This window comes from Bombina bombina, chromosome 6, assembly GCF_027579735.1.
Source record: "Bombina bombina isolate aBomBom1 chromosome 6, aBomBom1.pri, whole genome shotgun sequence".
In the NCBI taxonomy this organism is placed as follows: Eukaryota; Metazoa; Chordata; class Amphibia; order Anura; family Bombinatoridae; genus Bombina; species Bombina bombina.
The window spans coordinates 528816225-528842213 of record NC_069504.1 but is presented as its reverse complement, the minus strand read 5'-3'; the positions used below and the strand labels follow the sequence as shown (position 1 = coordinate 528842213).

At 39.8% G+C, this 25989-nt stretch overlaps 1 protein-coding gene across 1 annotated transcript in view; it reads left to right on the top strand.

Moving 5' to 3' along the window:
* The window catches only part of SPATA5L1 (spermatogenesis associated 5 like 1), a 45522-nt gene extending 37329 nt beyond the window's left edge, over positions 1–8193 (top strand). The window contains exon 9 of the mRNA XM_053717451.1: positions 6360–8193. Coding sequence (XP_053573426.1) covers positions 6360–6512 — 153 coding nt within the window. The 3' untranslated portion in view covers positions 6513–8193. The remainder of the gene's footprint in view (positions 1–6359) is intronic.
* The last annotated feature ends 17796 nt before the right edge of the window (positions 8194–25989 follow it).

The following is a 25989-nucleotide window of genomic DNA, read 5'->3' as shown; positions in this document are numbered from 1 at the left end:
TCGTAATCTGGCCCTTAGTCAATTGAATTTGCTCTGAGATCCTTATAACAAATAAGCTAAAGAAGATGACACCACCTTTGAAAAGTACATAGCTTTTTCATCAGATCTTTAGTTTTTTATGGATTGGCTATGTAACACAACCACTTGTCCATTCATACCTTTTATAACATTTTAACAAGATAATGTGTTTGTCCAAAAGTTAGCAGCATGTGATTGGCAGATTTATAGTTTGTAGACAGTGCATCCTCAGACTTTAGATGGTATTTTTTATATTTTTATTTTGTTTCTCCACACTTGCCTTTGCTTGGATAATTCTAATATTTATCAGTCCTGAATATCTTTATACAATCGCAAACATTTTTTAGACTTATTGATAAATCCATTTCTTTGTATTTGTAGTAGGATTATAAGAATCCCCAGAAATGATTGGGATCAGCCCTCCCTTTTTTTTTTTTTTTCTCACTAAATAGGTTAATTGCTTAGTTATACTACTAATGTAGGCAAGAAGGGAAGTGCTCTATATAGGAAGGAGGAACTCCCTGGAAGACTTCTGGGAGGTTTCTACCTAATCCAAGTAGCATCATACTATATTCAATCAGACCTGACAAGACTACTTTTGTATGTGAAGAAATAGATGTATTGGTAAAAACCTTGTTTTTATTGGCTATAACTAAATATGTATATTTAAGAAGAGCTATCATGCATGTACCCTGCAGCTGTTCTATTCAAACCTGTTCAGCTCTTCAAGGAATTTCTCAGAACTTTGATTTTATAATAGCAATATTCTGCAGATATGTACTAAAGAGGTGTAGTGGAGGAGGCCTTAAATGTTTGTTTCTCTGGGTTGGAAAATATTTCATGCCAGTGTTATTTTATTTGTAGTTTGTTTATATACCAATCAAATATATTATCTTTCCTAAGATATGGTGAGTCCACGGAGTCAGCAGGAGGAGGCAAAGAGCACCACAGCAAAGCTGTTAAAGGTCACTTCCCTTCCCACAATCCCCAGCCATTCTGTTTGCCTTCGGTGCAAGGAGGAGGTGAAGTTTTTGGTGTCTGATGAAGATTGGATTATTTCACTTCAATCAAGATTTTATTATTTTGAAAGCCAGAGTAGGTTTGCTCTGATCTTTCTTCTCAAAATTGGGTATAGCCGTACTCCATGTTAGTCTCTTCAGTAGAGCAGTGGTGGCTTTAAAGCAGTTAGGAAAATGCAGCAAGGCCCATATCACAAGTTCCTAACATGTTGCTCCCCTGGTATAGAAAACCTAAGTAGGTTTACTTTGTTATTTCTTTTCTTCACAGGTCCCTGTGAGGAGTGGCATCCTCTCATACCGGGTGAGCTGTCCTCGTGCCGGACAGCTGAATGTACAGGTAAGTGTCTTTTTGTCTTCTGGGGCTAGGATGCTGGCACTGAAGGAGTTAAAGACTCTAACAACTGAAAGCCTGTACTTAGTTTGGGACACAAATCCTTATGAAGGATGGTTTATGGCAGTGGGCAGGCACAAATCTGGCATGTGTTTGTGGAGACTTGAGAGTTAATCTTCTTCAAGGAAGGAGTTAACTCTCTTTGGGGCTCAGAGTTTTAGGTATCCCTCTCTTGGCTATGATTCGGTTAATATAAGTTTCAGAGGGGAGATGGACAGTGTAGGACCCGATTAATTTTCCATTAAGAGCGGGACTAATGTATAATTGCTTAATTCTGCCTACGCCATTATTGTGGCTGATAGAGGAACCTTATAGGAGAGCGCACTCTTCTTTGTGGCGCCTTGCTATGAGAAGGGGAGTGAAGAGTGGAGGTGCCATTATGTTTTTATTTATGTTGACCTAGGGGATATCGGCACAACTCTGTTAGTGTTTGTTCCCCAGCTAGTTTTCGCATCTGTTCCTGGCGGCAGTATCAAACGCGAAGTATGCACGCTTCATCTTGATGCTGTATGCAGCTCCCGCCTCCTTCTTCTCAGGGTGGCACCATCTTGTGCTAGGTTAATCTGCAATAACCCTGCTTCATTCTCCGTCTGAGAGCGGAGCAGCGGTATTGGTTTGACAGTCCCTGATGAGCGGAGTTATTGAGGCTCATTTAGTATTCTGGTTCCGGAGACAGCAATGAGAGGAAGCAGTTTAGTGACTAAGATACTCAGAACTGCTATAATATTATTATATTATTATTAATATTTTTGTTTTATAAGCAACAAATATGTTTTACTTTAATCAACAAAAGTATGTTTTATTTTAAACAAGTATGTATGTTGAAGCACATATATTTCTCTGTTCCTAAGAATATTTACAGGAAATCTTTTTTTTAAAATAAAAATTATTCTTTTTTGTTGGATATGTCTTCAGAAAGATTTTGAGACAATATCCAATATACGTTCAAGACTGCTTGAATAGCATATTAGCTAAGAAGCAGTTTAGTGACTAAGAATTTCTGAATTGTTTCCCTATTTTATAAATATAAAAGGTTGTTGCCCTCTGAGCCTCATGTCTCCTAGGATGATACCCCGCGCTCTTTTAATAAAGGTGTCCCATTTGGGAGTGCTACCTTTTGCTGTGTTTTTTTAATTCCTAGGATGATACTGTTCAGGCAATACCACAGTTTTCTCCTTCTGCATCCCAAGCCTCTATGGTGGCACATGCAGTGCCCTGTGGTTCCTCTCATACTCTTAGAAGAGTGTAATTACCTGCAGATTTTTCAGCTCAGATATCCTCTGCGGTATCTTCTGCTTTATCTGTTTCTCGTATCCTACAGGGAAAATGCAAGAGGACATTTGAAGATTAAAATAGTAAGGTTTCTGTTCCTCATTCTGCTACATAGAGTGCTCTCTCTCCTAAGTTTGTGAGGAGGATTCGCTGGTAGCTTGAGGGTAAAATTTCAAATTCGGACAGTGTAATTCCTTCATCTAATGCTGAAGTGGTCTACTTCAGATGTATGCTTGCACACCTTGTGTACTGTTGAAGGAGGTTTTTGGCTACTTGGATGACATCGATACCCCTGTCGTTGAAAGTTTTGTGAACGTTATCATTTCTATGATGTTCCTTCCTATGAGGAAGTGTTTCTAGACTTGCCTTGGATATTTTCACCGGAATAGGAGAAGCTAGGGATAACTTTTCTCCCTGTTTCCTGTCCTTTAAAGGATTTTCCTGTCGCTGACTCCATTAAAATGCATGGTGCTCTAAGTAGAAGGGAGCTTTTCTACTATGGTTCAGAGAACATTGATTGCTATGGAGGGTAGCTGCTCCTTTACGGATCCATGGATAAGAAGCTGGAGGTTTAATTGTTCATTTAGAGCAACGCCTTGTCTTTTTCGACTTGCTGTGTTAGCCCGCCGGCATTGTGGCTGAACCCTTGGTTCAAGACCTTCCTCTCTGGGAGGGATAGTTCCAGTCCCAGTTTGGGAACGGGATCTAGGTATTTACCTCAAGTTTCTCAGGTTCTGACCTTCAAAGTTGTATCCATTCTCCTTTGGTTCAAGAGGGCCTGTTCATAACGAACATAGACCTGAAGGATGTGTATTTACTGTTCCCATTATTCGGGATCTTCTCAAGTTTCTGAGTCATCTTACAAAGACTTTTAGGTCTTGGAGTATTGCAAAGGTGCTCTTCTGGACAATATATGATTCAGGTGTCATCCTTCTTCGAGCAAACTCTCTTTCAAGAGATCTTGTCCAATTCTCTTTCCCATGGATGGGAAATTAATCTGGAGAAGAGTTCCCTTGTTTCATCTACAAGAATGATTTATTTGGAGACCTTAATAGATTCTCTATCTAGGAGAAGATTTCTAACAGAGGTCAGATTATCAAGGATTTATTCCTTTTTCCTTTCTCTGCAGTCTACTGTCTGGCTAACAGCAAGCTCTTGTGGTCTGGTAAATAGCTTAGCCATTTTGCAACCAGAAGGTTGGGAGTTTGGATCTAGCTGCAATTGATTTTATCTTCACTTTTCAGTGACTCAATGTATGGAGAGAATTGGTCTGATGTTATCATGGGCATCAATCCCTTTGCTATTTTCCATAGAATGGAGAACATTCGGATCTGTCTCAGAGGATAGATCTAGATCAGTCGACAAGAGACTCTCTCCCGTAGTGGTTTCTCAGGAGTATCTGTCTCAGGGTGCATGCTTCTTGAGACATTCCTGGGTGATGTGACCACGGACACCAACCTGCTGGGCTGGGAAACAGTCTGGGTCTTGTTTAAGGCGCAGGGATTATGGACTCAGAAGTGTCTGCTCTCCTCTTTAACATCTTGGAGTTGAGAGCGATTTACAATGCTCTAATGGCTTGGCCTCAGTTCCAGTCGGACAATATCACTTCAATGGTTTACATCAACAACCAGGGAGGAACTCGCAGTTCCTTAGCCATGTAGGAGGCGACTTGGATTGTTCAGTAGGCGAAAGCTCTCAATTGTTGTCTATCTGCCATCCACATTCCAGGAGTGGACAACTGGGAAGCGGTTTTCCTGAACAGACAGATTTTTCAACCTGGGGAGTGTGAACTCCATCCAGAGGTGTTCTCCAACTTAACCCTCAAATGGGGGGTCCCGGAGTTGGATCTGATGGCGTCTCGGCAAAATGCCAAGCTGCCAAGGTACGGTGTGAGGTCAAGAAATCCACAGGCCGCTCTGAAAGATGCTCTGGTGGTTCCTTGGGATTTCAGGCTGGCATACCGGTCTGCTCTCCTTCCACGAGTCACTGCTCGTATCAAACAGGAGAGAGCGTCGGTAATTCTAATTGTCCCTGCTTGGCCTTACAGGATCTGGTATGCAGACCTAGTGGAGATGTCATCTCTTCCACCTTGGAGACTGCCTCTAAGGAAGGACCTTCTGATTCAGGGTCCCTTCTCTCATCCAATTTTTTTTTCTCTGAAGCTGACTGCTTGGAGATTTAATGCTTAGTTCTCTCTAAGCGTGTTTTTTCTGAGTCAGTCATTGAGACCATGATTCAGGCTTGCAAGCCTGTTACGGGAAAGATTTACCATAAGATATGGCATATATATCTTTATTGGTGTGAATCCAAGGGCTACTCTTGGAGTAGGGTCAGGATTCTTAGAATTTTGTCCTTTCTACAGGGAGGTCTGGAGAAAGGTTTTGTCAGTCAGATTTCTGCATTAATTCTTTTTGCTGCATAAGCGTCTGGCAGATGTGCAATCTTTTTGTCAGGCCTGTGTTTAAATTTGTTGCTCCATCTGGGAGCCTTAACTTTGTTCTTAAAGTTTTGCAGCAAGCTCCGTTTGAGCCATTGCATTCCATAGATATTAAATTGTTATCTTGGAAGGTTTTGTTTCTTATTGCTATCTCTTCTGCTCGGAGAGTGTCGGAACTCTCAGCTTTGCAGTGTGATTCGCCTTATCATATCTTTCATGCCAATGAGGCGGTTCTTCGTACTAAGTTAGGTTCCTTCCTAAAAGTGATTTCGGACAGAAATTTGACTCAGGAAATTGTTGTTCCTTCTCTTTGTCATAGTTCTTCTTTTCTGAAGAACGTTTGTTGCACAACTTGGAGGTTGTGCATGCTTCAAAATTTTATTTACAGGCGACTTGAGATTTTCGCCAGTCTTCTGCCCTGTTTGTTTCTCTGGGAAACGTAAAGGTCAGAAAGCTTTTGCTATTTCTCTTTCTCTCCGGTTGAGAAGTATAATTGGTTTTGTTTATGAGACTGCTGGGCAGCAGTCTCCTGAGATAATTACAGCTCATTCCACTAGGGCTGTCTCTTCTTCTTGGGTTTTCAAAAATGAAGCTTCTGTGGAACAGATTTGCATGGCTGCAAATTGGTCTTCTCTGCATACCCTGTCCAAATTTTAAAAATTTGATTCTTTTGCCTCGACTGAGGATCTTTTTGGAGAAAGGTTCTTCAATCGATGGTGCCTTCTGTTTAGGTTACCTGTCTTGTCCCTCCCTAATCATCGGTGTCTTCTAGCTTGGCTATTGGTTCCCAAAAGTAATTGAGGATTCCGTGGACTCACCGTATCTTAAGAAAGAAAACAAAGTTTATGCTTACCTGATAAATTTCTTTCTTTCCTCAAGCACCTCTACACCTTGTGTTATTTCGTTTTTCTCCATTTTCCTTTGGTCGAATGACTGGGGATTGTGGGAAGGGAAGTGACATTTAACAGCTTTGCTGTGGTGCTCTTTGCACCCTACTGCTGGCCAGGAGTGATATTCCCAACAGTAATTGATGATTCCATGGACTCACCCTATCCGGAAAGAAATACATTTATCAGGTAAGCATAAATTTTAGTTTTTTCATTTCTAGTTAAACAAGCAACAACAACAAAAAGCCACTGTGGTCCATTATCTGAAACTGTTGGCACCCAGGATCTACAATTTATACATTCTGACCTGTGACTTTTATCTTGTGTATTTTTAGGCTGCTCTTGTGGCACTGCATGTGAATGGACTACAAACATCATCAGTGAAGCAGGAGCATTTTCAAAAAGCATTGACATCAGTAAAGCCATCTTTGAGTTTCAAGGATCTGCAAATGTATAAAAACCAGTTTGGACATAATAGCCGTGTATAACCCTTTAGGAGAACACTCATATTACATTTTTATCTTAAGGATAATGTGACTTTTTACATCTCAGTGCAAATTCCATTGTTAAATAGATATTTACATTACTTATTTTGATACTGCTTTTCAACCACTAGTTGAAATGTTCTGAAAGCAGAAAGGAAATGGTAGTTGGAACATTTAGGATTCTATTGTATAAGAGATTATCACTCACTGTTTCAAGCAACAACAAATATCACTTTAGTCTTTAGGAATATTTTTTCATGTCAAAACTAAGAAATGAAGAAAGTCCCTAGGGCAGGAAACCTAGTGGTTCAGAATTCCATTTTTCCTCCATAAAAGGTACCAAGGCAACTCCGCAGGTAGGTGTTTTCCTGTTCTTAAAAGGGACAGTCAAGTCCAAAATAAACTTTCATGATTCAGATAGGGCATGTAATTTTAAACAAATTTCCATTGTTTCCAATTTACTTTTATCACCAAGTTTGCTTTGTTCTCTTGGTATTCTTAGTTGAAAGCTAAACCTAGGTAGGCTCATATGTTAAATTCTTAGACCTTGAAGGCCCCCTCTAAACTGTATGCATTTTGACAGTTTTTCACCACTAGAGGGCGCTAATTTGTGTATATCATAGATAACATTGAGCTCACTCACGCACATGAAGTTACCTAGGAGTCAGCACTGACTGGCTAAAATGCAAGTCTGTTAAAAGAACTGAAATAAGGGGGCAGTTTGCAGAGCCATAAATTGAAGGTATTTACTGAGGTAAAACGTGTATTATAACTGTGTTGGCTATGCAAAACTGGGGAATGGGTAATAAAGGGATTACCTATCTTTTTTAAACAGCAAAAATTCTGGTGGTGACTGTCCCTTTAAGATAGGAGACATTGAATGATACTTAACAATTCAGGTTCCAGTAGGGGGTGTCCTTCCCCACTGTCATTTCTCAGGTCAGCAGTTTGTTGTCCTTGGTTTTCTCCTGGCTAGTTTCTCTGTATTTTGCAGTTTATTTTATTTGCTTTCCTGTATATTATTAGCCTTTATAAATGTGTTTCAAGTGGTTAGCGCCATGTCACTCTCTGGGCGGTGTGACCACTTCAGACAACACTAGGGTGATCTTGTTGGCATTATTAAATACAGCTTTCAGTATAACTCCTGTTACAAAAGTGCAGTCAGCTGATACGCAGGATCCCAGGCTTGAATTGTCCCAGACACCAGAGAGAGCAGCCATTGATGGAGTTATCTTGACACTGATTATTATTATCATCATCAGGTATTTGTAGAGCGCCAACAGATTCCGCAGCACTGATATTCTCATCTTGGCGACAGCAGGACAAGCCACCCGCCTTAGGTTCTTTTAACCTTTTTTCCAAGACACCGTATTTTGGTCCCTGCAGGTCTGGGGCTGGATAAGTACCTACAAATTCCATGCAATGTCCTCTGTATGAGTGGTATATATTTGTTTGTGTTAATATCTATGGTAAATATGCCCTTCAAATTTTATTTCATTTACTATTTGCCTGCAATAGTCATTGTAGTTTCACTTCACATTTCTTTATGCTTCTGCTATATTTTTTGTGGTTTATTTATAGGCCATTTAGTGTAATGTTCAGTACAACGTTACTTAAAGTGATGGTAAACTTTATCTTCAAATGCTATATATGTAATTTTTGCTATTAAAAAAGTATATGTGTACATTTTGTTTGTTTTTATATATATATATATATATATATATATATATATATATATATATATATATATATATATATACATATATATATACACACACACACTTTTAGTAAGGAAAAATTCACAATTTGATTGGAATGTTTTCGGGGAAAACTTCCCCTTCATCAGCATGATAACACTGTGACAAACTCACACTTTCATGATTCAGATAGGGCATGTAATTTTAAACAACTTTTCAATTTACTTTTATCACCAATTTTGCTTTGTTCTGTTGGTATTTTTAGTTGAAAGCTAAACCTAGTTGGTTCATATGCTAATTTATTAGACCTTGAAGGCCGCCTCTAATCTAAATGCATTTTGATAGTTTTTCACCACTACAGGGCATTAGTTCATGTGTTTCATATAGATAACATTGAGCTCATGAACGTGAATTTACCATGGAGACACCTCTGATTGGCTAAACTGCAAGTCTGTCAAAAGAACTGAAATAAGGGGGCAGTCTGCTGAGGCTTATATACAAGGTAATTACAGAGGTAAAACGTGTATAATTATAACTGTGTTGGTTATGCAAAACTAGGGAATTGGTAATTAAGGGATTATCTATCTTTTTAAACAACAAAAGTCTGGTGTTGACTGTCCCTTTAATGACAAAATTCAAAAACCTGTGTACACACTCAAAATAGCTATGCGTTCCAGTGCAATCCCAACCGGAAGTGAGTCCAGCCGTGTCACTTCCGATATAGCAAATGTATGCCACATTGCATTCCAATGATTCACATTAAATTATCAAAGTATGGGACATTAGAAAAATCTCAAACACAACAATAATATTGTAGTAACATAACCTGCCAAACTTATAAGTGCCTAATATGTGCCCCATATCTCCGTGTCAAACTTTGGCTGTTTAGCGCCGATTTTTCAAAGTCAAAACTACTCATTTTGTTTTAGAAACCATGTGGTGTGTGAATATAGATTACTACCTTTGTAGTCCTACTTAACCAGAGTCTACCGCTAAGGTGCAGATCTGGACCATCCTACTGGAACGGACGTTATGCGTTCCACAATGCGGAGAAACCGGAAGTGACATTCTAACAACTTCTGGTTAAATCTGATTCATATGAATGTCCCAATGTGTTATCTCCGACCTAATTACACAACATTAGCGCAAACAGCACTAGCCAAAGCACGCTCAAGGTGAGACATACAGTGTCCAATGAGTCTAATGTCCCAATGCAACATGTGAAACCCGTAACAGAATCCAGACAGAGCTAAGCAGAGAAATCGGCAAACGTTCACTTAAAGGGACCTTTAACACTTGTCTACTAATAATCCCCAAAACCTACTTTTTCTTATAAATAAAAAACATAATTTATGTAAGAACTTACCTGATAAATTCATTTCTTTCATATTAGCAAGAGTCCATGAGCTAGTGACGTATGGGATATACATTCCTACCAGGAGGGGCAAAGTTTCCCAAACCTCAAAATGCCTATAAATACACCCCTCACCACACCCACAATTCAGTTTAACGAATAGCCAAGAAGTGGGGTGATAAAAAAAGTGCGAAAGCATATAAAATAAGGAATTGGAATAATTGTGCTTTATACAAAATCATAACCACCACAAAAAAAGGGCGGGCCTCATGGACTCTTGCTAATATGAAAGAAATGAATTTATCAGGTAAGTTCTTACATAAATTATGTTTTCTTTCATGTAATTAGCAAGAGTCCATGAGCTAGTGACGTATGGGATAATGATTACCCAAGATGTGGATCTTTCCACACAAGAGTCACTAGAGAGGGAGGGATAAAATAAAGAGCCAATTCCTGCTGAAAATAATCCACACCCAAAATAAAGTTTAATGAAAAACATAAGCAGAAGATTCAAACTGAAACCGCTGCCTGAAGTACTTTTCTACCAAAAACTGCTTCAGAAGAAGAAAATACATAAAAATGGTAGAATTTAGTAAAAGTATGCAAAGAGGACCAAGTTGCTGCTTTGCAAATCTGATCAACCGAAGCTTCATTCCTAAACGCCCAGGAAGTAGAAACTGACCTAGTAGAATGAGCTGTAATCCTCTGAGGCGGAGTTTTACCCGACTCAACATAGGCAAGATGAATTAAAGATTTCAACCAAGATGCCAAAGAAATGGCAGAAGCTTTCTGGCCTTTTCTAGCACCGGAAAAAATAACAAATAGACTAGAAGTCTTTCGGAAAGACTTAGTAGCTTCAACATAATATTTCAAAGCTCTAACAACATCCAAAGAATGCAACGATTTCTCCTTAGAATTCTTAGGATTAGGACATAATGAAGGAACCACAATTTCTCTACTAATGTTGTTGGAATTCACAACTTTAGGTAAAAATTCAAAAGAAGTTCGCAACACCGCCTTATCCTGATGAAAAATCAGAAAAGGAGACTCACAAGAAAGAGCAGATAATTCAGAAACTCTTCTGGCAGAAGAGATGGCCAAAAGGAACAAAACTTTCCAAGAAAGTAATTTAATGTCCAATGAATGCATAGGTTCAAACGGAGGAGCTTGAAGAGCTCCCAGAACCAAATTCAAACTCCAAGGAGGAGAAATTGACTTAATGACAGGTTTTATACGAACCAAAGCTTGTACAAAACAATGAATATCAGGAAGAATAGCAATCTTTCTGTGAAAAAGAACAGAAAGAGCAGAGATTTTACCTTTCAAGGAACTTGCGGACAAACCCTTATCTAAACCATCCTGAAGAAACTGTAAAATTCTCGGTATTCTAAAAGAATGCCAAGAAAAATGATGAGAAAGACACCAAGAAATATAAGTCTTCCAGACTCTATAATATATCTCTCTAGATACAGATTTACAAGCCTGTAACATAGTATTAATCACAGAGTCAGAGAAACCTCTTTGACCAAGAATCAAGCGTTCAATCTCCATACCTTTAAATTTAAGGATTTCAGATCCTGATGGAAAAAAGGACCTTGTGACAGAAGGTCTGGTCTTAACGGAAGAGTCCACGGTTGGCAAGAGGCCATCCGGACAAGATCCGCATACCAAAACCTGTGAGGCCATGCCGGAGCTACCAGCAGAACAAACTAGCATTCCTTCAGAATCTTGGAGATTACTCTTGGAAGAAGAACTAGAGGCGGAAAGATATAAGCAGGATGATACTTCCAAGGAAGTGATAATGCATCCACTGCCTCCGCCTGAGGATCCTGGGATCTGGACAGATACCTGGCAAGTTTCTTGTTTAGATGAGACGCCATCAGATCAATTTCTGGAAGTTCCCACATTTGAACAATCTGAAGAAATACCTCTGGGTGAAGAGACCATTCGCCCGGATGCAACGTTTGGCGACTGAGATAATCCGCTTCCCAATTGTCTATACCTGGGATATGAACCGCAGAGATTAGACAGGAGCTGGATTCCGCCCAAACCAAAATTCGAGATACTTCTTTCATAGCCAGAGGACTGTGAGTCCCTCCTTGATGATTGATGTATGCCACAGTTGTGACATTGTCTGTCTGAAAACAAATGAACGATTCTCTCTTCAGAAGAGGCCAAAACTGAAGAGCTCTGAAAATTGCACGGAGTTCCAAAATATTGATCGGTAATCTCACCTCCTGAGATTCCCAAACTCCTTGTGCCGTCAGAGATCCCCACACAGCTCCCCAACCTGTGAGACTTGCATCTGTTGAAATTACAGTCCAGGTCGGAAGCACAAAAGAAGCCCCCTGAATTAAACAATGGTGATCTGTCCACCACGTTAGAGAGTGTTGAACAATCGGTTTTAAAGATATTAATTGAGATATCTTTGTGTAATCCTTGCACCATTGATTCAGCATACAGAGCTGAAGAGGTCTCATGTGAAAACGAGCAAAGGGGATCGCGTCCGATGCAGCAGTCATAAGACCTAGAATTTCCATGCATAAGGCTACCGAAGGGAATGATTGTGACTGAAGGTTTCGACAAGCTGAAATCAATTTTAGACGTCTCTTGTCTGTTAAAGACAGAGTCATGGACACTGAGTCTATCTGGAAACCCAGAAAAGTTACCTTTGTCTGAGGAATCAATGAACTTTTTGGTAAATTGATCCTCCAACCATGATCTTGAAGAAACAACACAAGTCGATTCGTATGAGATTCTGCTAAATGTAAAGACTGAGCAAGTACCAAGATATCGTCCAAATAAGGAAATACCACAATACCCTGTTCTCTGATTACAGACAGAAGGGCACCGAGAACCTTTGTAAAAATTCTTGGAGCTGTAGCTAGGCCAAACGGCAGAGCCACAAACTGGTAATGCTTGTCCAGAAAAGAGAATCTCAGGAACTGATAATGATCTGGATGAATCGGAATATGCAGATATGCATCCTGTATATCTATTGTGGACATATAATGCCCTTGCTGAACAAAAGGCAAGATAGTCCTTATAGTTACCATCTTGAACGTTGGTATCCTTACATAATGATTCAATATTTTTAGATCCAGAACTGGTCTGAAGGAATTCTCCTTCTTTGGTACAATGAAGAGATTTGAATAAAACCCCATCCCCTGTTCCGGAACTGGAACTGGCATAATTACTCCAGCCAACTCTAGATCTGAAACACAATTCAGAAATGCTTGAGCTTTCACTGGATTTACTGGGACACGGGAAAGAAAAAATCTCTTTGCAAGAGGTCTCATCTTGAAACCAATTCTGTACCCTTCTGAAACAATGTTTTGAATCCAAAGATTGTGAACAGAATTGATCCAAATTTCTTTGAAAAAACGTAACCTGCCCCCTACCAGCTGAGCTGGAATGAGGGCCGCACCTTCATGTGGACTTAGAAGCAGGCTTTGCCTTTCTAGCAGGCTTGGATTTATTCCAGACCGGAGATGGTTTCCAAACTGAAACTGCTCCTGAGGATGAAGGATTAGGCTTTTGTTCTTTGTTGAAGCGAAAGGAACGAAAACGATTATTAGCCCTGTTTTTACCCTTAGATTTTTTATCCTGTGGTAAAAAAGTTCCTTTCCCACCAGTAACAGTTGAGATAATAGAATCCAACTGAGAACCAAATAATTTGTTACCCTGGAAAGAAATGGAAAGTAGAGTTGATTTAGAAGCCATATCAGCATTCCAAGTCTTAAGCCATAAAGCTCTTCTAGCTAAAATAGCTAGAGACATAAACCTGACATCAACTCTGATAATATCAAAAATTGCATCACAGATAAAATTATTAGCATGCTGAAGAAGAATAATAATATCATGTTAATCATTATCTGTTACTTGTTGCGCTAAAGTTTCCAACCAAAAAGTTGAAGCTGCAGCAACATCAGCCAATGATATAGCAGGTCTAAGAAGATTACCTGAACACAGATAAGCTTTTCTTAGAAAGGATTCAATTTTCCTATCTAAAGGATCCTTAAACGAAGTACCATCTGACGTAGGAATAGTAGTACGTTTAGCAAGGGTAGAAATAGCCCCATCAACTTTAGGGATTTTGTCCCAAAATTCTAATCTGTCAGACGGCACAGGATATAATTGCTTAAAACGTTTAGAAGGAGTAAATGAATTACCCAATTTATCCCATTCTTTGGAAATTACTGCAGAAATAGCATTAGGAACAGGAAAAACTTCTGGAATAACCACAGGAGATTTAAATACCTTATCTAAACGTTTAGAATTAGTATCAAGAGGACCAGAATCCTCTATTTCTAAAGCAATTAGTACTTCTTTAAGTAAAGAACGAATAAATTCCATTTTAAATAAATATGAAGATTTATCAGCATCAATCTCTGAGACAGAATCCTCTGAACCAGAAGAGTCATCAGAATCAGAATGATGATGTTCATTTAAAAATTCATCTGTAGGGAGAGAAGTTTTAAAAGATTTTTTACGTTTACTAGAAGGAGAAATAACAGACATAGCCTTCTTTATGGATTCAGAAACAAAATCTCTTATGTTATCAGGAACATTCTGCACCTTAGATGTTGAAGGAACTGCAACAGGCAATGGTACTTTACTAAAGGAAATATTATCTGCATTAACAAGTTTGTCATGACAATTAATACAAACAACAGCCGGAGGAATAGCTACCAAAAGTTTACAGCAGATACACTTAGCTTTGGTAGATCCAGCACTAGACAGCGATTTTCCTGTAGTATCTTCTGACTCAGATGCAACGTGAGACATCTTGCAATATGTAAGAGAAAAAACAACATATAAAGCAAAATTGATCAAATTCCTTAAATGACAGTTTCAGGAATGGGAAAAAATGCCAAAGAACAAGCTTCTAGCAACCAGAAGCAATGAAAAAATGAGACTGAAATAATGTGGAGACAAAAGCGACGCCCATATTTTTTAGCTCCAAATCAGACGCCCACATTATTTGGCGCCTAAATGCTTTTGGCGGCAAAAATGACGCCACATCCGAACGGCGACATTTTTGGCGCAAAATAACGTCAAAAAATGACGCAACTTCCGGTGACACGTATGACGCCGGAAACGGAAAAGAATTTTTTGCGCCAAAAAAGTCCGCGCCAAGAATGACGCAATAAAATGAAGCATTTTCAGCCCCCGCGAGCCTAACAGCCCACAGGGAAAAAAGAGTCAAATTTTTGAAGGTAAGAAAAAAATGATTAATTCAAGTGCATTATCCCAAATATGAAACTGACTGTCTGAAAAATAAGGAAAGTTGAACATTCTGAGTCAAGGCAAATAAATGTTTGAATACATATATTTAGAACTTTATAAACAAAGTGCCCAACCATAGCTTAGAGTGTCACAGAAAATAAGATTTACTTACCCTAGGACACTCATCTACATGTTTGTAGAAAGCCAAACCAGTACTGAAACGAGAATCAGCAGAGGTAATGGTATATATAAGAGTATATTGTCGATCTGAAAAGGGAGGTAAGAGATGAATCTCTACGACCGATAACAGAGAACCTATGAAATAGACCCCGTAGAAGGAGATCACTGCATTCAAATAGGCAATACTCTCCTCACATCCCTCTGACATTCACTGCACGCTGAGAGGAAAACCGGGCTCCAACTTGCTGCGGAGCGCATATCAACGTAGAATCTAGCACAAACTTACTTCACCACCTCCATCGGAGGCAAAGTTTGTAAAACTGAATTGTGGGTGTGGTGAGGGGTGTATTTATAGGCATTTTGAGGTTTGGGAAACTTTGCCCCTCCTGGTAGGAATGTATATCCCATACGTCACTAGCTCATGGACTCTTGCTAATTACATGAAAGAAATAAAATAATCACTGCTGTTTATTTTATCTGTTCCTCTTACCCCAAACTTTTCAAATGGATTGTTTTGAAATACAGTGTTGAGCCAGTGCCACATTTCCTATGTAAGCTGCCATATTGTAGCGTGCGTTACAGGGCTCATTAGTCACATGACACAGCATATTGGCTGTTACAGTACTTAGAGAATATAACATTTGCCTGCAGTGTGTGAGCTGCAGTGAGACACATTTATTTCTCAGTTAGGGTGTAAATAGATTTCATTTGCCAGTCTATTGTATATAATACACATTATGCAGCAAATGCTAAGTGCATTACCTTAGCCTTTCATGACCTTTGATCCTGGTAATGTGAATCACTAAGGGCTGACAGCTTAGTGTTCGTTTAGCAAGGATCGTTTGTATGCATTATTTATCAGTGTGATCTACTCCTGTGAAAGGCAGAAATCATCTCCACAAACTACACTCCGTTCCGTTATAGTTTCCCCCTCCCTCTCCCCCCTCCTGGAGCATGATGTCAGTAATTGACAACAACAGTGACTGAACGCTCTGCTTAGAGCAGAAAACTTGAGGAGTTTGAAAAAATAAAACTGTGGGGGAAAGTTTAAAAAAATAGGTAATGCACTTAGCATTTGCTGCATAATGTGTATTATATACAATAGACTGGCAAATGAAATCTGTTTACACCCTAACTGAGAAATAAATGTGTCTCACTGCAGCTCACACACTGCAGGCAAATGTTATATTCTCTAAGTACTGTAACAGCCAATATGCTGTGTCATGCGACTAATGAGCCCTGTAACGCACGCTACAATATGGCAGCTTACATAGGAAATGTGGCACTGGCTCAACACTGTATTTCAAAACAATCCCTTTGAAAAGTTTGGGGTAAGAGGAACAGATAAAATAAACAGAAGTGATTATTTTATTTTTATTTATAAGAAAAAGTAGGTTTCAGCCATTTTCATTAGGTGTTTAATGTCCCTTTAACATATCCTCGGTAAGCGATGCCTGTATACTTTAGAGTTAGAACCTCCGTGAGGACAACACAACACCTGTTTTACTCGCTCCACTGAATGTCTCAGCTGCTGCTCCGCAATGTGTGAATGCCGCTTCGGGTCAGATCCTGTGTTTCCGGTTCACATCGCAGGTAACTGTTCTCGTTGTCTCAAGAATGTTTAAGAGCCCAATAGCTATTCACACAACAGTATTCGACAAAAAGAAAAAATGCTAGAATGGCTCAAAATAACATCCATTTATTTGTTAAAAAACAAAACCAACATGGGTAGGTATAACATACTAGGCAATTAAAAAGGTGAAAGAGCAACACACATCCCCAGACCAAGGACGCGTTTCGGGTTTCTCCGTACTCACAGATAGTTGGGGGAGCGTGCTCTCAATACATTTATAGTATACAATGATGAAAAATCAATGATGAATGAAAAAGCTGACCGGAAAATATCACCTGAGCATCTCTATGTAAAAAAGATATTTTACCTCACAATTTCCTCAGCTCAGCAGAGTAAGTTCTGTGTAAAAAGGTATACTCAGCTGCAGCCCAGCTGCAGGTAAAAAAAAAAAAAAAATGAAGAAATGAACAGCAGCCAAAAAGCATCAGCAGTGCTGAGGTCATGAACTCTTTTACTGTGATCTCATGAGGTTTCACTGTAAACTTCCTTACACTGAATAGGGAAATAAGATGAGTGTGCACGAGCTCGCTCCTTCCGCTGTCCTGGGACAGACATACTGATTTGTTGCTTAGAAGTCCTTTACAATGGGATGTGGCTACTGAGAAACTTTTGAGGTAAAATATCTTTCTTTTGTACATAGAGATGTTCAGGTGATTTTTTTCTAGTCAGCTTTTTACAGCTATACTGCATCACTTTCAAGTGTTTAAACATTTGGATATTATGTCCCTTTAAATATGATCTTCTCTTGATTTTCTCTTTATCATATTTAATTACTATGGTTATTTGCAAAATTGTATAAATGCATAAGAGTTTAGAGAGTATATATATATGTATACACCACGAATACATCTTGGTATATTGCATATTATGGTATGTCTATTTGCATATTTTGATTAATATGGTTATGTTCAATTGGAAGTATTTTGTACTAGAGCTCTGAATTACTATATACTACCTATTTTCTTTTCATTATGTCTGTTTCTTTATACAGGTTCTTTTTCTGTAATTGTAGAATTAGATATACTTGTATCATCATGTTAAATGAAGTTTTGTCTTTTTAATCAAGTGCATCAATCAGTGTGCCAGGTGTGTTGTATCATTGTATACTATAAATGTATTGAGAGCATCCTCCCCCAACTATTTGAGTACGGGGAAACCCGAAACGCATTCTTGGTCTGGGGATGTGTGTTGCTCTTTCACCTTTTTAATTGCCTAGGATGTTGTACCTACCCATGTTGGTTTTGTTTTTTAACAAATAAATGGATGTTATTTTGAGCCGTTCTAGCATTTATTCTTTTTGTCGAATACTATCTCCGACTTAATTGTCATACTCGTATAATGTATAACATTGTGTGTTTATTCAAAACTGTGACTCACCCTAAATGTATGTATTAGGTACTTGTAAAGCGCGGCTAATTACCCGTAAGGGTCTCAAGGCACTACTCATTTTATCGATCTCGGAAGGATGAAAGGCTGAGTTTCTACAGAGCTCAGCCACAGTGCATTATCATGCTAAGCTATCTGTCCGACATGGTACATACAAAGCTACTATAAAGAGAAGCACCATTATGGAAATTACATAGGACAGAACTGAAATGAATAACAAATGGTACAGTAACCACTAAGTTGCACACCCCCAGAATGTGATTTTAACCACTCCCCTGACGGTGCTATAGTGTTTTCACAAGTAAACTAAAAAAAATAAATAGAAAACTTTAAGATCTCAAACCTGGGAGGGTATAGTGTGTCAAAGTGGTACAGGGGGATGTTTACTCAACACGTGTTCAACTAAATACAGCCTACTTGGCATTTGAAAAAATACGTAAATCAAAAAATAATGATCTAGAGCAATAAAATGATATACATAGCTACAATAAAATTTCTGATTTTGCTAAAAACAAAAAAAGGTATTACTGTTGCTTCATAGTTATGGACCAGTGGAGCTATTGTATAAACCTGTATACATTCTTATCTCTGATGTGTATGTATACTTGTGCACAAACATAATTTGCTACAGTGTTGTGCAGTTGGTAATTATGTTACACACACCACCTCAGACTTATGACTACAAGAGCCAAAGTTGATATATACTGCCCCATTAAATTGCACAAATAGTACTTGATGGACCACTTAATAAGTAGATGGATGCAGAATGTCCGAACATGTGTGCCACTTTGGTTCAAACCAACATGTTGGTTCTTGCACATAAAGTGAGTGACCCATTCATGTGGTCCTGGGTTGTTGGCACACCATCAACTATACTTAGATATGTTGGTGTATCCAATAGAATGTGGTTAGATCAAATGGGTAGTTTTGACTTTGAAAAATTGGCGCTAAACAGCCGAAGTTTGACACGTAGATATGGGGCACATATTAGGCACTTATAAGTTTGGCAGGTTATGTTACTACAATATTATTGTTGTGTTTCAGGTTTTCCTAATTGATAATTTAATGTGAATCATTGGGAGGCAATGTTGGCATACATTTGCTATATCATAAGTGACACTGCTGGGCTCACTTCAGGTTGGGATTGCACTGGAACGCATAGCTTTTTTTTGGCACTTTTTTGAGTGTGTACACAAGGTTTTTGTATTCTGTCATTAAGATTGTACTTCACTTTCTGTATATAAGTGTAAGTTTGTCACAGTGTCAATCATCAGGGTGGGACTCTCAGTCCTCAGGCTATGAAAGAAGTATCCCGGATACTTGTTTGGGCAGAATCCAGCTCCTGTCTAATTTCTGCGGTCCATATCCCAGGTAAAGACAATTGGGAAGCAGATTATCTCACTCGTCAAACTTTACATCCGGGAGAGTGGTCTCTTCACCCAGATGTGTTTTCTCAAATTGTTCAGATGTGGGGGCTTCCAGAAATAGATCTGGTGGCATCTCATCTAAACAAGAAACTTCCCAGGTACCTGTCCAGATCCAGGGATCCTCAGGCAGAAGCAGCGGATACATTGATACTTCCTTGGGGTTATCAACCTGCTTATATTTTCCCGCCTCTAGTTCTTCTTCCAAGAGTAATCTCCAAGATCATCATGGAGCAATCGTTTGTGCTGCTGGTGGCTCCAGCATGGTCTCACAGGTTTTGGTATGCGGATCTTGTTCGGATGTCCAGTTGCCAACCTTGGACACTTCCATTAAGGCCAGACCTTCTATCTCAAGGTCCGTTTTTCCATTAGGATCTCAAATCATTAAATTTGAAGGTATGGAATTTGAACGCCTAGTGCTTAGTCATAGAGGTTTCTCTGACTCAGTGATTAATACTATGTTACAGACTCGTAAATCTGTTTCTAGAAAGATTTATTATCGAGTTTGGAAGACTTACATTTCATGGTGTTCTTTTCATAAATTTTCTTGGCATTCTTTTATACTTCCCAGAATTTTAGTTTCTTCAGGATGGTTTTGATAAAGGTTTATCTGCAAGTTCCTTGAAAGAACAAATCTATGCTCTTTCTGTTTTATTTCACAGAAGGATCGCTAAACTTCCTGATATTCACTGTTTTGTACAGGCTTTGGTTCATATCAAGCCTGTCATTAAATTAATCTCTCCTCCTTGGAGTCTTAATTTAGTTTTGAAGGCTTTACAGGCTCATCCGTTGAGCCTATGCATTCTTTGGACATTAAATTGCTTTCTTGGAAAGTGTTGTTCCTTTTGCCATCTCTTCTGCTAGGAGAGTTTCTGAATTATCTGCTCTTTCTTGTGAATCTCCTTTTCTGGTTTTTCATCAGGATAATGCAGTTTTGCGGACTTCATTTAAATTCTTACCTAAAGTTGTTAATTCTAACAACATTAGTAGAGAAATTGCTGTCCCTTCTTTGTGTCCTAATCCTAAGAATTCTTTGGAGAGATTGTTACATTCTTTGGATGTGGTGAGAGCTCTGAAATATTATGTTGAAGCTACTAAAGATTTCAGGAAGACTTCTAGTCTATTTGTTATCTTTTCTGGTTCCAGGAAAGGTCAGAAGGCTTCTGCCGTTTCTTTGGCATCTTGGTTAAAGCTTTTGATTCATCAAGCTTATTTGGAGTCAGGTAAAACCCCACCTCAGAGAATTACAGCTCATTCTACTAGGTCAGTTTCCACTTCCTGGGCTTTTAAGAATGAAGCTTCAGTTGATCAGATTTGCAAAGCAGCAACTTGGTCTTCTTTGCATACATTTACTAAATTCTACCATTTTGATGTTTTTGCTTCTTCGGAAGCAGTTTTTGGTAGAAAAGTTCTTCAGGCAGCTGTTTCAGTTTGATTCTTCTGCTTATGATTTAAGTTTTTTTCTTTTCAATTATGAGATTAAATTTATGATTTGGGTTGTGGATTAATTTTTCAGCCGTTTCTTTGGCAGACGGAATTGTCTGTTTTTATTTTTATCCCTCCCTCTCTAGTGACTCTTGCGTGGAGTTCCACTTCTTGGGTATTTCTATCTCATACGTCACTAGCTCATGGACTCTTGCCAATTACATGAAAGAAAACATAATTTATGTAAGAACTTACCTGATAAATTCATTTCTTTCATATTGGCAAGAGTCCATGAGGCCCACCCTTTTTATGGTGGTTATGATTTTTTTTTGTATAAAGCACAATTATTCCAATTCCTTTGTTGATGCTTTTTAACTCCTTTCTTTATCATCCCACTTCGTGGCTATTCGTTAAACTGAATTGTGGTTGTGGTGAGGGGTGTATTTATAGGCATTTTGAGGTTTGGGAAACTTTGCCCCTCCTGGTAGGATTGTATATCTCATACGTCACTAGCTCATGAATTTATCAGGTAAGTTACATAAATTATGTAATCTCTTCTCTCTTAAGGGGAGTATTCTTCTGTTGTTGTCTGCTGCACCTTTATTGTCTTATAATTCCTCTCATAGTGAGGAGTTTCCTACTTTTGATGTTGCAACATTGTTGTCCTTTAAGATCATTTTTCCTTAAAGGGATACTAACCACAAATTTATTCTTTCATGATTCAGAGAGAGCATGCAATTTTAAGCAACTTTCTAATTTACTCCTATTATCAATTTTTCTTTGTTCTCATGTTATCTTGATTTGAAAAAGCAGTAATAAAAGATTAGGAGCCGGCCCATTTTTAGTCCAGCACCTCGGTAGCTCTTGCTGATTGGTTTGCTACATTTAGCCACAAATCAGCATGTGCTACCCAGGTGCTGAACAAAAAATGGTCCGGCTCTAAAGCTTACAGTACTGCTTTTTCAAATCAAGATAACATGAGAACAAAGAAAAATTGATCATAGGAGTAAATTAGAAAGGTGCTTAACCCTTTGAGTGCTAAGCTGATTTCTATATTTTTCAGTTTTTTCCTTTTTTAAAAAAACTTTTTTTTTACTTTTTTATCCCCCCCCCCCCCAGATCCCCAATTATACCATTGGAAAGGTTAGGCGATTACCTTTCCAATGGTAGGTCTTGGGGGTCTGTAGCTGCTTAGATCCCTGAGATACAGGTTTCTAAGCAGCATGCCCCATTTCCCTATACTTTGTATAGACAATTTTAAATAAAGTGGCGCGGTGACGTCATCACGTCATTGCGCGTGATGTCACCGCACGTAACGGGAAGCCCCGGCGATGCCTGTCGCTATGCAGGCCCGATCGCCGGGGTAGGAGCTGGTGGGGGCCCCCAGATTGGAAAAAAGTAGTTGAGTGCTAATGACGGCTCTGAGCCGTCATTAGCACTAAAGGGGTTAAAATCCCATGCTCTATCTGAATCATGAAATAAAAAAAACATAATTTATGCTTACCTGATAAATTTATTTCTATTGTGATGTATCGAGTCCACGGATTCATCCTTACTTGTGGGATATTCTCCTTCCCTACAGGAAGTGGCAGAGAGAGAGAGCACCCACAGCAGAGCTGTCTATATAGCTCCCCCCTTAGCTCCACCCCCCAGTCATTCGACCGAAGGCTAGGAAGAAAAAGGAGAAACCATAGGGTGCAGTGGTGACTGAAAGTTTAAAAAATAAAAATATAAATGCCTGTCGTAATAAACAGGGCAGGCCGTGGACTCGATACCTCACAAGAGAAATACATTTATCAGGTAAGCATAAATTATGTTTTCTCTTGTAAGATGTATCGAGTCCACGGATTCATCCTTACTTGTGGGATACCAATACCAAAGCTTTAGGACACGGATGAAGGGAGGGACAAGACAGGGACCTTAAACAGAAGACACCACTGCTTGTAGAACCTTTCTCCCAAAAATAGCCTCCGAAGAAGCAAAAGTATCAAATTTGTAAAAAGTATGAAGCGAGGACCAAGTCGCCACCTTACAAATCTGTTCAACAGAAGCCTCATTTTTAAAAGCCCATGTGGAAGCCACAGCTCTAGTAGAATGAGCAGTAATTCTTTTAGGAGGCTGCTGTCCAGCAGTCTCATAGGCCAAACGGATTATGCTTTTCAGCCAAAAGGAAAGAGAGGTAGCCGTAGCCTTTTGGCCTCTCCGCTTACCAGAATAAACAACAAACAATGAAGATGTTTGACGGAAATCTTTGTTTGCTTGTAAGTAGAACTTTAAAGCACAAACCACATCAAGATTGTGCAACAGACGTTCCTTCTTTAATGAAGGATTAGGACACAGAGAAGGAACAACAATCTCTTGATATTCTTATTAGAAACAACCTTAGGAAGAAAACCAGGGTTGGTACGCAAAACCACCTTATCTGAATGGAAAATAAGATAAGGGGAATCACACTGTAAAGCAGATAGCTCAGAAACTCTTCGAGCCGAAGAGATAGCAACTAAGAACAAAACTTTCCAAGATAGAAATTTAATAACTATGGAATGCATAGGTTCAAACAGAACCCCTTGAAGAACTCTAAGGACTAAGTTTAGGCTCCAAGGGGGAGCAGCAGGCTTAAATACAGGATTAATTCTGACCAAAGCCTGACTAACAGTTTGAACGTCTGGGACATCTGCCAGATGTTTGTGTAGTAGAATAGACAAAGCAGATATTTGTCCTTTTAGAGAACTAGCTGATAATCCCTTCTCCAAACCCTCTTGGAGAAAAGACAAAATTCTAAGAATCCTAATCTTACTCCACGAGTAACCTTTGGATTCACACCAAAAAAGATATTTGCGCCAAATCTTATGATAGATCTTCCTGGTGACAGGCTTTCTAGCCTGAATCAGGGTATCAATGACCGACTCAGAGAACCCACGCTTTGATAGAACTAGGCGTTCAATCTCCAAGCAGTCAGACGCAGAGAAACTAGATTTGGATGTGAGAACGGACCTTGGATTAGAAGGTCCCGCCTCATTGGCAGGGTCCACGGAGGAACCGAGGATATGCCCACTAGGTCTGCATACCAAGTCCTGCGTGGCCACGCAGGTGCTATCAGAATCACAGAAGCTCTCTCCTGCTTGATTCTAGCAACCAGACGTGGAAGGAGAGGAAGCGGTGGAAATACGTAGGCCAGATTGAAGGACCAAGGTACTGCTAGAGCATCTATCAGTACCGCTTTGGGATCCCGGGACCTGGACCCGTAACTAAGAAGTTTGGCATTCTGACGAGACGCCATCAGATCCAATTCTGGTGTGCCCCATAGCTGAATCAGCTGAGCAAATACCTCCGGATGGAGTCCCCACTCCCCCGGATGAAAATCCGCCTCCCAGTTCTCTACTCCTGGAATGTGGATTGCTGAGAGATGGCAAGAGTAATCCTCTGCCCATCGGATTATTTTGGTTACCTCCATCATCGCTAGAGAACTCCTTGTTCCTCCTTGATGATTGATATAAGCTACAGTCGTGATGTTGTCCGACTGAAACCTGATTAATTTGGCTGCAGCAAGCTGAGGCCACGCCTGAAGCGCCTTGAATATTGCTCTCAGTTCTAGGATGTTTATCGGAAGAAGAGATTCCTCCCGAGACCATAAGCCCTGTGCTTTCAGGGAGTTCCAGACTGCACCCCAGCCTAGCAGGCTGGCATCTGTCGTTACAATGAGCCACTCTGGCCTGTGGAAGTACATTCCCTGAGACAGGTGGTCCTGAGACAACCACCAGAGAAGAGAATCTCTGGTCTCCTGGTCCAGATGCAGTTGAGGAGATAAATCTGCATAATCCCCATTCCACTGTTTGAGCATGCATAGTTGCAGTGGTCTGAGGTGTAGGCGGGCAAAAGGAACTATGTCCATTGCCGCTACCATGAGTCCGATTACCTCCATACACTGAGCCACAGATGGCCGAGGAATGGAATGAAGAGTTCGGCAAGTGGTTAAGAGTTTTGATTTTCTGACTTCCGTCAGAAATATTTTCATTTCTACCGAATCTATCAGAGTCCCCAGAAAGGAAACTCTTGTGAGAGGGAAGAGAGAACTCTTTTTTTATGTTCACCTTCCACCTGTGAGATCTCAGAAAAGCAAACACAATGTCCGTGTGAGACTTGGCTAGCTGAAAAGTCGACGCCTGAATTAAGATGTCGTCTAGATAAGGTGCCACTGCTATGCCCCGAGGTCGTAGAACCGCCAGAAGGGACCCTAGCACCTTTGTGAAAATTCTTGGAGCCGTGGCTAACCCGAAGGGAAGAGCCACAAACTGGAAATGCCTGTTTAGAAAGGCAAATCTGAGAAATTGATGATTTCTGTGAATAGGGATGTGTAGATACGCATCCTTTAAGTCCACGGTAGTCATATATTGACCTCCCTGGATCAGAGGCAGAATAGTCTGAATGGTCTCCATCTTGAATGATGGAACCCTGAGGAACTTGTTTAGAATTTTGAGATCCAAGATTGGTCTGAAAGTTCCCTCTTTTTTGGGAACCACAAACAGGTTTGAGTAGAACCCTAGTCCCTGTTCCTCTTTTGGGACTGGGCGGATCACCCCCATGGTAAGCAGATCTTCTACACAGCGTAAGAATGCCTCTCTCTTTGTCTGGTTTACAGACAATAGAGAAATATGAAATCTCCCCCGTGGAAGGGAGTCTTTGAATTCCAGAAGATATCCCTGGGACACAATTTCTAAAGCCCAGGGAGCGTGAACATCTCTTGCCCAAGCCTGAGTGAAGAGAGAGAGTCTGCCCCCCACTAGATCCGGTCCCGGATCGGGGGCTACCCCTTCATGCTGTCTTAGAGGCAGCTGCAGGCTTCTTGGCCTGTTTACCCTTGTTCCACGCCTGGTTAGGTCTCCAGACTGACTTGGATTGGGCAAAATTCCCCTCTTGCTTTGCAGCAGAGGAAGCCGAAACGGAACCACTCTTGAAGGAACGAAAATTATTTTGTTTGATCTTCATCTTATTTGATCTATCCTGAGGAAGGGCATGACCTTTCCCTCCAGTGATGTCTGAAATAATCTCTTTCAGTTCAGGCCCGAATAGGGTCTTTCCTTTGAAAAGGGATGTTCAAAAGTTTAGATTTGGATGACACATCAGCAGACCAGGACTTAAGCCATACCGCCCT